Source organism: Chiloscyllium plagiosum, unplaced genomic scaffold (assembly GCF_037043375.1).
Source record: "Chiloscyllium plagiosum isolate Xiang-an unplaced genomic scaffold, Cpla_swu_hap1 HiC_scaffold_2, whole genome shotgun sequence".
NCBI lineage: Eukaryota > Metazoa > Chordata > Chondrichthyes > Orectolobiformes > Hemiscylliidae > Chiloscyllium > Chiloscyllium plagiosum.
This window is the reverse complement of record NW_028270140.1, coordinates 35,072,315-35,088,048: the sequence shown is the minus strand read 5'-3', so window position 1 is coordinate 35,088,048 and position 15,734 is coordinate 35,072,315. Positions and strand designations below refer to the sequence as shown.

The 15,734-nt window shown below is 40.6% G+C and overlaps 1 protein-coding gene across 1 annotated transcript in view; it reads right to left on the bottom strand.

Moving 5' to 3' along the window:
* The window catches only part of musk (muscle, skeletal, receptor tyrosine kinase), a 185,198-nt gene that overhangs the window by 119,357 nt on the left and 50,107 nt on the right, over nucleotides 1–15,734 (bottom strand). Inside the window, exons 6-7 of the mRNA XM_043716207.2 lie at nucleotides 13,344–13,468; nucleotides 7,574–7,733 (exon numbers count right to left, since the gene is read on the bottom strand). Coding sequence (XP_043572142.2) covers nucleotides 7,574–7,733; nucleotides 13,344–13,468 — 285 coding nt within the window. The remainder of the gene's footprint in view (nucleotides 1–7,573; nucleotides 7,734–13,343; nucleotides 13,469–15,734) is intronic.

Below are 15,734 nucleotides of genomic sequence, written 5' to 3'. Positions count from 1 at the left end.
CACTTCCCACCAAAGCCCCTGTGCTGTCACTCTCACTGTTGTCTGCATTTCCTTACTCACCCTCATCCACCCCGATCCTTCACTCCATTGACCCTGCATGCCCTCTGTGTTGCCCATTCACTAGCTCGGGACACTTGCACCAAGAATAACAGCCATCTCCTATAATACCTGCCTCTCTCTCATTTCAGGAGGAAGACAGCTGCATCCTCTCCACCCTGCCCGCCTCAAGAGGACAGAAAGAATCAAGATAGGCTGCCTGAATTTCAGCACCTCACTTTATATGTGGAGAGCATTCTGACACTGACCACCTTCCCTTACAATGCCAGGATCCCTGTATGAAAATTATCTCCTTTAACTTCCCTGTAACAAAAAGCAAGGCAAGTCAGGATTAATATGAACCAGGTATCTCTTGCTGAAGAGGTAAAGTCCAAACAGGCAAGGCAAGGCAATACAAGACAGGGATGCTTTGAGCATCCAGGTAATTCTGAGATACAGTCTGATGCAGTCTATGAGCTGGGTATACGTCCACGGGCACATGGTATCTTAGCTGCAGCATTAAAACATTAGTAGCTGTTGTAGCCTGAGGTGCGACATTGAATTGCAGAAGCACCTTATTAATGGTCCATATGGGAAGTGGATTGGAGACGTGCCATGAGAATTTTTACAGGTTGGCCCATGTTGTATGCCAATGTCTTGGATGTGGGGTATATGTGGCCAGTGCTTATCGAGCAGTTCCTGAGATGTTGGTGCCTGGTGTCTAACCCTGGGCTTCTCTCCAGCAAGCAGTAAGCTTGACATCTCTCTCAAGATTTCTCAACGTCTAGTTTATTTGGCGTGTTTGGTAAGATAGGAAGCTAAATATTAATAAAGTGCTTAACAAGCTTTAACTGTCCCTCACTGGCAACTCATGAGAAACCCATCACGTAGCTCCACAAAAGCATCAAAGTTGAAGCGATATATTCCTGATGTTGAGATCGGCCTCACTGTACTCATTGTCCGATTCTGCCACAAGTCTCGACATAGCCTTCATTCCTTGGACCCCTGTAAAATTTCTCCCTTTGCAATTTGGTATTCTTGTGTATGCCAGAGTTGTTTGGAAGGGCAGCTTCGCAGAGAAGATGGTGGAGCAGCAACAGCCAGAGTTTATGGCGGTAATATGGGAGGCACGGCAGAAACACATCCCCAGGAAGAAGATACATATTAAGGAAAGGACGAGGCAATCATGGCTAATGAGGGAAGTCAGGGACAACATAAAAGCAAAAGAAAAAAGTGGTGAAGACCAGTGGGAAGCCATGGATTGGGAAGCCCTTTAAAAATCAGCAGATGACAACTAAAACAGCAATAATGTGGAAGAAGATGAAGCATGAGGTTAAGCTAGCTAGTAATATAACAGAAGATTGCAAGAGTGTTTTTTTAATATATAAAAGGTAAGAGAGAGGCAAAAGTGGACATTGGATTGGTGGAAAATGGGGCTGGACAAATAATAATGGGGAGCAAAGAAATGGTGGAGGAACTGAATAGGTACTTTGCATCAGTCTTCAAGTTGGAAAACACCAGTAGCATTATAGAAGTTCAACATAGAGTCAGGGGCAGAGGTGAGTGTACTAAGGAGAAGGTGTTGGGGAAGCTCAAACGTCTGAAAGTGGATAAATCACTCAGGCTGGATGGAGTACACTCCAGGTTTGTGAAGGAGATATCTGAGGAGGTTGTAGAAGCATCAGTGGTGGATCTTTCAGGAATCACTAGCATCAGGGAGGATCCCAGAGGATTGGAAAACAATTAATGTACACCCCTGTTTAAGAAGTGAGCCTGACTTCAGACTTTGCTCATTTTTAAGGATGTTCTTGCAGGGTACTGAAAAATGCATGGTGAAATAGGCTAAGTAAGCATGGCTTTGTCAAGGGGAAGTCATGCCTGAAAAACTTGATAAAATTCTTTGAGGAGGTAACGAACAATTTAGACAAAGGAGAGCCAGTGGACAGAATCTAATTGGATTTACAGAAGTCCTTTGACAAGGTGCCGCACAGGAGGCTGCTAAATAGAATAAGAGCTCATGGCGTTAAAAGCAAGGCATTCGGCATGGTTACAAGATTGGCTGACTGGCAAAATGTCCAGAATGGGGATAAAAGGATCTTTTTCAGGTGAGCAGTCAGTGACTAGTAGAGTTCTGCACGGGTCAGTGTTGGTACCACAAGTATTTGTGTTATACATCAACGATCTAAATGGAGGAACAGAGGGCATTTTTGCTAAGTTTGCAGAATGACACAAAGATACGTGGAGGGGCAGGTCATGTTGTGGAAGCGGGGAGGCTGCAGAAGGACTTGGACAGGTTGGGAGAATGGGCAAAGAAGTGGCTGATGGAATATAATGTGGGAAAAAGTGAAGTCTTGCATTTTGTTAGGAAGAATTGAGATATAGACTATTCTCTAAATGGAGAAAGGCTTTAGAAATCTGAAGCACAAAATGACTTAGGAATCCTAATTCAGGGTAACATGCAGGTTTAATTGGTAGTTAGGAAGGCAGATGCAATGGTAGCATTTATTTTGAGAAGGATAGAGAGCAGGGATGTACTGCTGAGGCTGTATAAGGTTCTGGTCAGATTGCAATTGGAATATTATGAGCAGTTTTAGGCCCCATATCTAAGGAAGGATGTGCTAGCATTGGAGGAATTCCACAGGAGTTTTACAAGAATGATTCCGGGAATGAAGGGCTCACCATATGAGCAACATTTGAGAACTCCTGGTCTGTACTTGATGGTGTTTCGAAGGATGAGGGGGATCTCATTGAAACCTACAGAATACTGAGAAGCCTGGCTAGAGTGGAAGTGGAGAAAATGTTTCCACTCATGGGAGAGACTAGGACCCGAGAGCACAGCCTCAGAGTGAAGGGAGAATCCTTTAGAACAGGGATGAGAAGGAATTTCTTCAGACAGAAGTCATTCCAGAATCTGCAGAACTCATTGCCACTGAAGACTGTGGAGGCCAAATCATTGAGTTTCTTTAACAGAGGGTTAGATAGGTTCTTGATGAGGAAGGGGATCAAAGGCTATGGGGGGAAGGTAGGAGAATGGGATTGAGAAACATATCAGCCATGATCAAATGGTGGAGCAGACCCAGTGGGCTAATGGCCTAATTCTGATCCTTTATCATATGGTCTCACGGTCCGTCCTGATAAACATGTCTCTTATGTTACCTCCTACCAAGCAACTAAATACTAAAATTTGTCTTTCCCTGAGTAGTTTTATATATATGAATGTATTTTAGTTCCTTAAAAAAATAGTAGTATCTATTTTGTTATCTATTTGTTCAAGTTTGATTGGAATTAGCATCAAATATTTCATTTTTAAAGCAAATTTAATTAAAATTGAAGGTAATATGGTGGCTAAAAATGCAAATCATTTGTGAATACAACAGAAGCTGGGTGTAATTATGTTTGTATAAACAAGAAAATGAATGCAAAAAACAGAAAGGGAAAGATATTGTTACTTTATAGTGATTTTTGCTGTTCAGCTGATTGGTGTAGAGACACACTTGCATTTTTTAATGAACTGTAGTTTGATGACTCCTGTTCCAGACAGAAGAATCCCAGCCTGTTGAATAATTCCTGACGGACACAACTTCTTAATTTTTGTGTCAACAATCATGAGTATTTTGGGACAATTTTAAGATGATGTTAAAGGGGACAATCCATCATAAAGCCACACACTAAGCTAATATATAGATCCTTGAGAGCATCCGATTTCCTTTCTGGTCACTGAAGATTTACAAGGAAGATATCAGAAATGAGAGAGCCTGTATTCATCAGAAATATTAGAAGATGGTGATGGGGGTGATACAGCATAAATTATTTAAGACGCTGGAAGGAATAGATAGGGCAGACATGGGAAAGGAGTTTCCATTTTGGGAGAGGCCGAACTAAGGCCTGTCAATATAAGACAGTCACTAAAAATTCCAGTAGAGAATTGAAAAGAATCTTTTTATAAAATCAGGTTGTCGTTACGATGGGGAGTGGTCGGGGTCAATAGCACGGATGCATTTAAGAGGAAACTGGATAAACATACAAGAAAGAGTTGCAGGGCTATGGTGATAGGATGACTTAGGAATTCTCCACCTCAGAAGGCAATTGAAATGGGGTTGTTGAAGATTTTTTAAAGACAAAGCTGGATACTTATTTTGGTTTGGCAGGGGAATCGAGGGTCAGATGAAAATGAGTGTGGACGCCCATGTGGAAGATAAAAATGAGTATGAACAGTATCTGTGCTGTAAACACTGTATAATGTAGATATGTACTTTAGATGCAACTCTCAGGCTCAGACTAGGCCAGTATGGATGAAAATACTCAGGAAAGTACTCTGTATTGGTGTAAATTCTCCATTATAAGCACTCATCCTTAGGCTGTCTTCATGAAAAGATGATGATGTAGCATGAAGTAGTGCCAGAAAGAAGGTCAGGTTTAATGAAGCTGCTAACAAAATGGAAAAAGCATTGACAATGGCCATTCTCAACTCCCAGATAATCGTTACCAGCTGTTAGACTTCAGTTCACCTTCTCAGCTATCAGAGATAGAAAATGTTTGTTATTTTCAGAGTGAAAAGATGCATTAACCAACCAACGGAGCTAGGGATGGAACAAAGTGTCTCTGATTCACGACATCGACTACTGCGGTGGTTCTTTATTGTTGACCCAAACACAGCATCCAGTATCTCTGAATCTTAACTCAAACTGCAGCAAAACAGCATCACTGACTCATGACTCAAACAGCAACAGTGGATCTGAATTTTAACCCACTGTAGAGTAAACAGCGCATATGATATATACAACAAACTGCAGTAAACAACGTCACTGATTCATGACCCAAACTACAGCAAACAGCATCTCTGAATCATAACCAAAACTACAGCAAATGGTGTCTCTGACCCACATTACCACAAAAAGTGTCTCCGACTCATGATCAAAATGATAGCAATGTCTGTTCCAAATTAAAGTAGTCTCCCTGAATCATAACCCAAACTACAAATATGCCCCTGAATCATAACTTATTTTTATTTCTTTACTGATTGAGAATCCCAGTGTTTGAAAGGGTGACTGCAGTTTTGGGGCCGATCACCTGGCACCCATGACAAGTGCCATAGACAATTGTTTGAGCAAGCATTAAGTGCAGCATAAGTTGCAAATGATTTGAAGCTGAGGGGATGTACTGACACAGTTTTTGTTGGCAACAAGATGTTGATTGGTCTATGGATTGGTGACCAGTTATCATTGACCTTTTGCCTGCTATCAACTGTGTGATTGGTTCTCAGTTAACTGAACAGCTTGGAGTTGGGAACATATTACGAAAACAAAGGAGTATACAGTTGTTCCGGACTGAGGAGCAGTCTTTCTGTTCTCCGTTGTCAAAACTCACTGTAAATCTGGAGAAATCAGTTTATCTTCGTGCAACAATTGTTATATGCTGTGACTGAACTGATAAGTCAGAGAATTTTTATCAGGGAACCAGTCACCTTTTGTGTCTCTCCAACCAGTAGAAGCAGCCACAGAAAGACAACTGAAGTAACATATTGGTCAGCTGAAGAGTCATCAAGACCATCTCAACAACAAAATCTGGGAACAAAGACTTCTGAGCTGTTTTTCCTGTTTTACCTCTCCAACTATAACCCACTTTCCTTGTTTGTTGGTCTGTGTGTAAGGGGCAGTTATCAGGGGATTGAAGTTATAATTATTAGTGTCAGTAATGATGGTTTATAACTGCTTAGCTGTTACGAAAGTCTAATTACTTGTAATAAATAGTAATTCTTATTCAGTACAGAAACCTGATCTGTGTTTTCTATGAAATTGGTCCATAGATAAAGATGAACCTATGATGGTATTTCTGGAAGGTTTTAGTTCAAAAGACATAGGTTAAAGAAAATAAAAGCTCAAGGTTTAGGGGATAATATATTAGCAAGGATAGTGAATTGGCCAGCTGGCAGGCAAAAAAACAGACAGTATTGATAAATGGGCCATTGTCTGGTTGGCAGGGAGTGATAACTAGAGTCCCACATAGATCTGGGTCTGTGTCTCAAGTTTTCCAGTTTACATCAATGAATTTAGTGAGGGAAGCAAATACATTGTAGCTAAACTCACCGATATAGGTAGGAATGTGTGTTGTGAAGAAGACATAAGGAAGCTGAAAGCAGATACAGATAGATTGAATGAGTGAGCAAAACTCTGGCCAATGGAGTTTAATGTGGGAAATATGTGAAGTTATTCACTTTGGCAGGAAGATAATAAAAACAGAGTATTACTTAAACGAAGAATGATTGAAGAATTCTGAGATGCAGAGGGATTTAGGTGTTCTAGTGCTTGGGACACAAGAGGTTAGTATGCATTTAATCAAGAGAACCAATGGAATGCTATCCTTTAGTACAAGAAAAATCGAACATCAAAGTAAAAATATTGTTTTATTTATTTAGGGTGTTGTTAAGACCATAACTCAAATACTGCATGTAATTTTAGTCTCATTTAAGAAAGGTTGTAAACGCATTGGAGATGGTTCAGAACAGGGATGGTACGGTAACTCAGTGGTTAGCACTGCTGCTTCACAGCACCAGGGACCTGGGTCTAATGCCAGCCTCGGGTGACTGTCTGTGTGGGGTTTGCATGTTCTCCCTGTGTCTGTGTGGGTTTCCTCCCAAAGGCCAAAGATGTGCAGGTTAGGTGCATTAGTCAGGGGTAAACATAGGATAGAGGAATGAGTCTGGATGGGTTACTGTTTGAAGGGTCAATGTGGAATTGCTGAGCTGAAGGGTCTGAATCCACGCTATAGGGATTCTATACTATGTGGAATGAGTGGATTGTCTGCTGTGTATAAGCTGGACGGGCCAGGCTTGATTTCAGTGGGCTTTAGAAGAGTAAGTGTGGCTTTATTGAAGTGTTTAAGATCCTGAATTATTTTGACAAGGTCAACTTGAAATATTAGTACCTTTTGTAACAGAGATAATGGGAATTTCTTTTCTCTCAGAAGGTTGTGTAACTTCATTTCAGAGGGCGATTGAAGTGGGTTATTGAATATTTTTAGGACAGAGGTGGATAGATTTTTGTTCGGCTGGGGAATCAAGAGTTCGTAAAGGTGGATGTAAATGTGGAATTTGAAATACAAAGAGATCAGCATGATATTAATGAATGGCAGAGCAGGCCTGAGTGACTAAATGGGCTAGTAATAGGGGAAAAGAGGCATACAGCATGGAAATAGACCCTTTGGTCCAACCAGCCATAATCCCAAACTAAACTAGTCCCAGCTGCCTGCACTTGATCCATATCCCTCCAAACATTTCTTATTCATGAAAGAACTAAAATGAATCAAAATAAAAATCTTATATGACTGAAATGTAATAACTGTAAAAAGTCTAGAAGTAAATCTAGAAATAAGCCTGAATCTCTCAGGAGCAGCTGCAAGATCCATGCTGCTCTCAGTCCACCATTTTAGTTCTGCTCCTATTTTGAAGATTCACATGCTCATAATATTTCGCATTAAGAAAATTGTTAGGAAGAACAGGAAGACAGCAATTCCTAACTTAGTAACGTCCCTAACTTACCTGTGATGCCGAGTGTAGCAGTGGCTTTCGCCGTTGTACTCCCTTCATTGTGTTTGTTTGTTGTCAAGCAAGTGAACAGTGAAGGCCTGGTAACATGCACTCGCAACCTCGACTCCATCACTTCCCCCTTAATGCGGTTCTCAATCAAGACCATGGAAACCTGGAGAAAACACCAAGGAAACCATGGGTTGATGCCACACATTTTGCCAAAACACTCTGGGTTCAAAAACTTTGTGTAAACTACTTGAAACATATCAGTGGTTAGCACTGCTGCCTCACAGTGCCAGGAGTCTAGGTTTGATTCCAGCCTTGGGTAACTGGCTGTGTGGAGTTTGCACATGCTCCCCCGTGTCTGTGTGGGTTTCCTCCAGGTGCTCTGGTTTCCTCCCACAGTCCAAAAATATCCAGACTACGTGGATTGGCCCTCCTAAATTACCCATAAAGTCCAGGATTTGTAGGCTAGGTGGGTTAGCCACAGGAAATGCAGGGTTACAGGGATAGTTTGGGGGGGGGTTGGGTCTGGGTGGGATGCTCTTTGGAGGGTTGGTGTGGACACAATGGGCTGAATGGCCTGCCTCCACATTGCAGGGATTCTATGATTCTTATTGATGGGGCCATTTGTTGAAGAAAGCAACAGATCTGTATCACAAAAAGTGAACTGAGGTAAAATATAGATAAAGTGTTTTTTTAAGACAATGTCTGTGACTACATGAGAAAATGGCATAGTTCTAATTTCTTATTGTAGCATTGTTTTTAATTTTGTATTTTAGAGAAAGTTTAAATGATGGGTGTAAGTCTCCAACACAGCTACGAGGGGAACATTGATCGCTTAACTTAGGGGAGTTTAATTACTAACACCACAGATTGCTGAAGAGAGAATGAGTGAGAAAGACTGAACTAGAAATCATTTGGCAATTGTCTCTTTTAGTCTTCTTCATTCTTGGATTTTTAATTCTTAAACAAGCTTCACTGAACTGAAGAAAGCAAATTGACTTGTCTGTGCTGGGCCCTCATTGCAATTTATAGCAGTGACTTAGATGAATTATGATTGAAGTTCTGTTGACTAAATATGCAAATGATACAAAGATAGGTAGAAACATTCGGTGTGAAGAAGACGTAACAAGGAGTGGTCTACTGTAGATAGGTTAAGCAAGTGCTCAATAATCTGGCAGATAGTATATTATATTTGAAAATGCAAAGTTGTTCATTTTGGCAAGAAGAATACATGTAGAGTATTCCTTAAATGGAGAATGACTGCAGAATTGTGAGGTGCAGAGGGATATTGTTGTTCCAATGCATAAGTCACAGAAGGTTCACTAGATTGATATTTAGCCAGAATCGATATCATATGAGAATGGGTTGCATAGGCTGGGCTTGTTTACACTAGAATTTAGAAGAGCAAGGAGTGATTTAATTGAAGTTTTTAAGATTTTGAATGGTCTTGACAAGGTGGACTCTGAAAGGATATTTACACTTGTGGGCAAGCGCAAATATAGGGAATAAAGTCACAGAGTCATACGGCATGGAAATAGACCCTTCGGTCCAACCAGTCAATACTGAACATAATCCCAAACTAAACTAGTCCCACCTGCCTTGTCTTGGACCATATCCCTCCAAACCCTTCCTATTGATGTATCTATCCAAATGTCTTTTAAATGCTGTTAATTGCACCCACATTCACCACTTTCCCAGAAAGTTCATTACACGTGTGAACCACCCTCTGTGCAAAAAAATTTGCCTCTCATATCTTTTTAAAATCTCTTTCCTCTCATCTTGAAAATATGCCTCCTCGTCTTCAAATCCCCCATACTAGAGAAAATGCATGTACAACTTACTTTATCTATACCTCTCATTATTTAATAAACTTCTATCAGGTCACTTCTCAACCTCCAACATTCCAGTGAAAAAACTCCCAGCCTATTCAGCCTTTCTTTATAATTCAAATCTTCCATGCCCAGCATCATCCTGGTAAATCTCTTCTGAATCCTCTCCAACTTAATACTACCTTTCCTATAACTGGGTGACTAGAACTGGACACAGTATTCCAGAAGAGGCCTCACCAATGCCCTGTACAGCCTCAACATGACTTCCTAACTCTTATACTCAAACGACTAAGCAACCAACGCAAGTGTGTCAAACATCTTTTTAACCACCCTGTCTATATGTGACACAAACTTCAAATAATTATGTAGCAGCACCCTTCTACAACACTATCTATGGATCTAGCATTAATTGTATAAGCCCTACCCTTATTTCTTATTCCAAACTGCAATACCTCACATTTAACCAGATTGAAGTCCAATTGCCATTTTTCAGCCCATTGACCAATTTGTAGAATCTATAGAGATGTACAGTACAGAAACAAACCCTTTGATTTGTCCATGCTGACCAGATATTCGAAATTGATCTAGTCCCATTTGCCAGCACTTTGCCCATATCTCTCTAACCCTTTCTATTTATATACCTATCCAGATGCCTTTTAATTGTTGTAATTGTACCAGTCTCCACCACTCCTATTGGCAGCTCATTTCATGCACACACCACCCTTTGCGTGAAAAAGTTGCTCCTTAGGTCCCTTTTAAATCTTTCCCCTCTCACCCTAAAACTATGTTCTCTGGTTCTGAACTCCCCCAACCCAGGGAAAAGACCTTGTTTATTTATCCTAACAATGGCCCTCATGATTTTATAAACCTCCATAAGGTCACCCCTCAGCCTCCAATGCTCCAGAGAAAACAGCCCCTTGTCTATTCAGCCTCTCCCTATAGCTCAATCTCCAATCCTGGCAAGATCCTTGTAAATCTTTTCTGAACCCTTTCAAATTTCACAACATCCTTCTGAGAGGCGGGAGACCAGAATTGTTCTCAATATTCCAAAAGTGGCCAAACTAATGTTCTGTTCAGCCACAACATGACCTCCCAACTCCTACACTTAATGCACTGACCGATAAAGGCAAGTATGCTAAACACCTTCTTCACTATCCTATCTACCTGTGACTCCACTTTCAAGGAACTATGAACGTGCACTCCAAGGTCTCTTTGTGCAACCGCACTCCCCAGAACCTTACCATTAAGTGTATAAGTCCTGCCCTGATTTGCCTTCCCAAAATGCAGCACCTTCATTTACCTAAATTAAACTCCATCTGCCAGTCCTAGGCCCATTGGCCCATCTGATCCAGATCCAATTGTACTCTGAGGTAACCTTCTTCACTGTCCGCTACATCTTCAATTTTGGTGTCATCTGCAAACTTACTAAATATACCTCCTATGTTCACCTCCAAATCATTTATATAAATGATGAAAAGCAGTGGACCCAGCACCGATCCTTGTGGAACTCCACTGGTCACAGGCCTCCAATCTGAAAAGCAACTCTCTACCATCACCCTCAGTCTTCTACCTTGGAGCCTGATCTGTATCCAAATGTCTGGTTCTCCCTGTATTCCATGTGATCTAACCTTGCTAACCAGTCTACCATGAGGAACCTTGTCAAATGCCTTATTAAAGGCCATATAGATAATGTCCACCACTCTGCCCTCATCAATCCTCCTTGTTACTGCTTCAATAAACTCAATCAAGTTAGTGAGACATGATTTCCCACTCACAAAGCATGTTGACTATCCCTAATCAATCCTTGCCTTTCAAAATATATATAAATTCTGTCTCTCAGGTTTCCCTCCAACAACTTGCCCACCACTGAAGTCAGGCTCACCGGTCTATAGTTCCCTGGCTTTTCCTTGCCACGTTTCTTAAATAGTGGCACCATGGTAGCCAACTTCTAGCCTTCCAGCACTTCACCTGTCACTATCAATGATCCAAATATCTCAGCAAGGGGCCCAGCAATCACTTCCCTAGCTTCCCACAAAGTTTTAGGATACACCCGATCAGGTCTTGGGAATTTATTCACCTTTATGCGTTCTTTTTTAGATCAAGATCACTGAATATCTTCAAGGCAGAGTTCGATAGATTCTCATTAGACAAGAGAATCAGAGCTATTGGTGATAAATAGGCATGTGGAATTAGCTGCAATCATATTGAGTGGCAGAACAAGATGAATGGGTCAAATGGCCTACTTCTGCTCCTAATGCAGAAGTTGGTAAGGAAATCCCTTTTGAAGGAACCAGACCTGAACGGATGAGGGGAAAAGGAATTTCAAAAACTGTTACAACTTCTCAGTACCAATACTTGGGACTGAAGTGATTGAGACTCCAAGGATTAGATGAAAGGTTAAGAGTAACTGATTATTGGTCAAAAAAGGGGAAGAGGAGAATATGGAGTTATTCACAGTCAGCGCAACACCTAGGGTCGAATGGCCTGTACTGTGTTGTAATGTTCTGTGTTCAAAGGAGAAGTGTGGAGGAAAAGGAGTTGCATGTGAAGGGTTGGTGAGTAGAGTATTGAAAAGATCATTGTGCATTTTATCAATTGGAGGGTACTATAACCATATGTGTAACACAACGAGTCTGGTCAGAAGATACAGTAAAGGTTTAAAATTCAACACCTCACACAGTTCTAATTCTGAATGTTTCTGGCTAAATATAAACCAGTTTCTCTCCCAAGACTTCACAGTAGGAGAATTAGTGAAAGTCAAGGTCACAGGATATAAGTAAGGTCTAGGAGTTTGGAAGTACTAACATTTGAGAAAATGAATGGAGTGGCCATTTCTCCTTCCTATATAATGTCCTTACAGCCAACACCTGCCACTTGAAAGGAAAGAAAGAATAAGCAAACAGAGAAATGAAAGTAAATGTTAATGGGAGACAATGATGGAGGAGATAGAAGAGAAGAAAGGAGAAATCAGAAAGGATAAACAACACAAAAGCAACAGAGGAAGGTAAGGGAGTGCCTAAATTCTACAATGTACTACATATAACAATGTCTGGATTAACTGTGCTAAATGTGGCCTCTTGGAAGAACAGCATCATGGATTTCCCAAAATGGTATCTGGATTGCAAGGATGAAATAGCATGGAGAGTTTACAACTACTTGTTGTATTCAATGGAATTTTGAAGTTTAAGCATTGATTTGGGGAACTGATAACATAAAAGAGTGAACATGTTTCCAGTGGTCGAAGACTGAAAGTATCTTCCCATAAGCAGGAAAGATTGAAGGAGAGGACCCCACAACCTGTCTTGGTGTGAAATAACCTGCCAGCTCTTGCAGCCTTCAGGCAGCTGATTGGCTATTCGATTGGCACGGGGATCTGGGACGAGGAGGTCCCAACTGCTGGGGAAGGTGGAACTTAGGCCTTCCAACTCAAATCTTAATTTGGGCAGAGCTGTGATAGTGGCAGGATCCAGCCTATATAAGTTCCTGTCCCACATCTAGGCCCAGTGATTCCACCCTAAGGGACTAAAGCCACGAGTGCAATTAGGAACGTTTCTGCAAGCACATGAGAAAACAAATATGCATTTACACGGTACTTATCATGATTACTTGACATCTCAAATTGCTTTACAATCAATGAAGTGTAAGGTAGGCAATAAGGGATTGTAGAAATTTCAAACATTCTTCCCCAAATGTCAGTTGATGTTGGATGTATTATTACTTTAAAATCTGAGATTGACAGATTTATTTAACCAAAGGAAGCAAGGGGAATGGGAAAATTCAAAGCATATCTAGTCAGGTCATAGATCGGCCGTGATCTCTTAGAATGGAGGTATAGTCTTGAGGCAATGAGAGGCCTCAAGATCTCTAGTCCAATAACAACACCGTCACACCATGTTATCCCTCAGTTTCATGACCATCCAACTGAAAGATACATGAATGATACTCACTGGTTTTCCATTCTCTAACCACTTGATTGTGGGAATAGGGACACCTGTGGCTTTGCATTGCAGAGTCACCTCAGACCCAAAACTGACATTCTGCGATGTAGGAGCCTTCACAATTCTGGCAGGGACTAGGAAGAAACAAAACAGACATAGAGAATACCACCGACCTTAAAAATCTATCACTGAAGCAATGACAGTCACCTCCTAAATACCCTAGAGAGCTCTTCATTTTTATTGCAATTTTTGCTTTCTGAGAAAAAGGAACTTGCATTTAAATACCACCTTTCACATCTTCAGAATTTCTAGCAGTACTTTTGAAGGGTGACTATTGTAGTAATATGGGAAGCACAGCAGCTAATTTGTGCGCAGCGAGCTCCTCAAACATGGCAGTACCACCATGTCTCTCCTAATTTCATGATCATGAAAACTGAATTGGGAAATGTCAGCCTTGACTTTTGTGGTCAATTCTCTGGAATGGGAATTGAATCCAAAAGCTTCTTATATGGTGGTGAAAGTGCTCCTCCCTGACCCACAGCATTCATCCTTTCATAAACCTGAATTGCTTACGGCAATAACCATTTGGGAATATTATTAGTTTGTACATTCATACCCGTGTCTATTTAATGGAAACATTGACTCTTAAACACAGGGGCTTGGTGATGTCACAGGATTATACCAAATACCTGAATGGTAATATCAAACCTTCACTCCGTGGCTAATTATTTTGCTGGAGGAAATGCAGCTGTATTTAAAGGGCCTGCATTGGTACAGTAGCAAAAGTGATGCTCAGATACTTATCACAGTTCCTAATCTAATTGCTCATTAATGTTCCTAATAGAAAGGCAGGCAATTCTCTATGAGTAAGAGAGACTACATACTGTAAACAAACCCTTAACACCAGCATTCTGAGATTGCAATTCCCTTTGGAACATTTTTTCTCTTCTATCTGACAGTGAGTTTAGTCATGTGTGTCACCACTTAGAAGGGATTGAATAGTTTTCTTTGATTCATTCATGGGAAGTGGCATCATCTTGCTGCTTCTTGCCAAGGTAGTAGTTGGCATAGGTGGATCTTTCTTCACTTCACAGCTTCATGCGTACATATTTGCCATCAATTTGCAATGTAATTGGTTTAATAAAAAAATGTGGATCTCTCACATGATATCTGACATCTGATGGTGACCCAATCTTCCCTGAAGGATACTTGTGAGTAAGAATCCCAATTATCTAATGCTGGCGTGCTCATAAGATAGGAAAATGTACAAAGCACATTCACTATTCCTCAATTAAAGGGAATCTGGGCTGTCAGGGGACAAGTAGCTCTCTAACACTGCATGGTATATTAAGTACAACAGATAGTCTTAATGCGAAGTCACATAATTTGTCAATAGACATTATATGTAAAATGCTATACTGAAAATGTGGACGGAGGTTTGACTGGGGAGATATTTAGTTGCACAATGAGCTCGACATCCCCTCCCTCTGAGTTCAATTCTTGCCAGCTTAATAGGATGAAGACTTTCCTGTCTTTTTGCTCAAAGATTCCTTTGGGATGAATTTGGACAATTTCAAATCCAATAGACACAAGTCTACTATGCCATATTGTCTCTAATATGGCATTGGCTGATAATTGCTTTCAGGTCAAACAGTAAACAGAAATTTCCTCCAATAAATTACCAATCTAGTGATGAAAGGGAAAACTGAATATGGTACAGGAAGAGTATTTTTCTCAAGCATGACAGCACACTCTGCAGATTACACAAAAATGATAGAGTGAATGAGCTTATCCTGAAGCTGAAGTGCACATATTTTAACTTGTTCATATATTACTTTTCACAACAATAACAACTTATATTTATAGGTAACTTTTATACATGAGGCATCCAAAGGCATTTCACATGAAAATTATAAAGCAAGATATGATACTGAACCACATAATAATATATTAGAGCAGATTGCCAAGAGTTTGTTTGAAGAGGTGGGTTTTAAAGAATGTCTTAAAGAATGATAATGAGTTCAAGCGATGGAAAGGTTTATGGAGCAACTTCCGGACAGCTAAAGACACAGCCGCTGTGAGTGGTGTGTTTCAACTGGAGATGCTCAAGAGGCATACAGTGACATCAGAGGGTTGTGGGGCTGGAGATCACAAAGAGAGGACATCAGTATATGTCTTAATTGCTAAATACTTTATTTAGTCATAGACTAATAAAAGCTTAAAGCACAGAAGGAGGCCATTTGGCCTAACATGTTTGTGCTGGCTCTTTGAAACCCCAACTATTTGTTGATAATGCTATAATCTTTCACACTCAAGTCCCTGACCAACAACCTTTTACAATTAATTATAGAATTAACTTCCACCATCCCTAAATGACTAGAAAGAAATCTCCCCATGTTC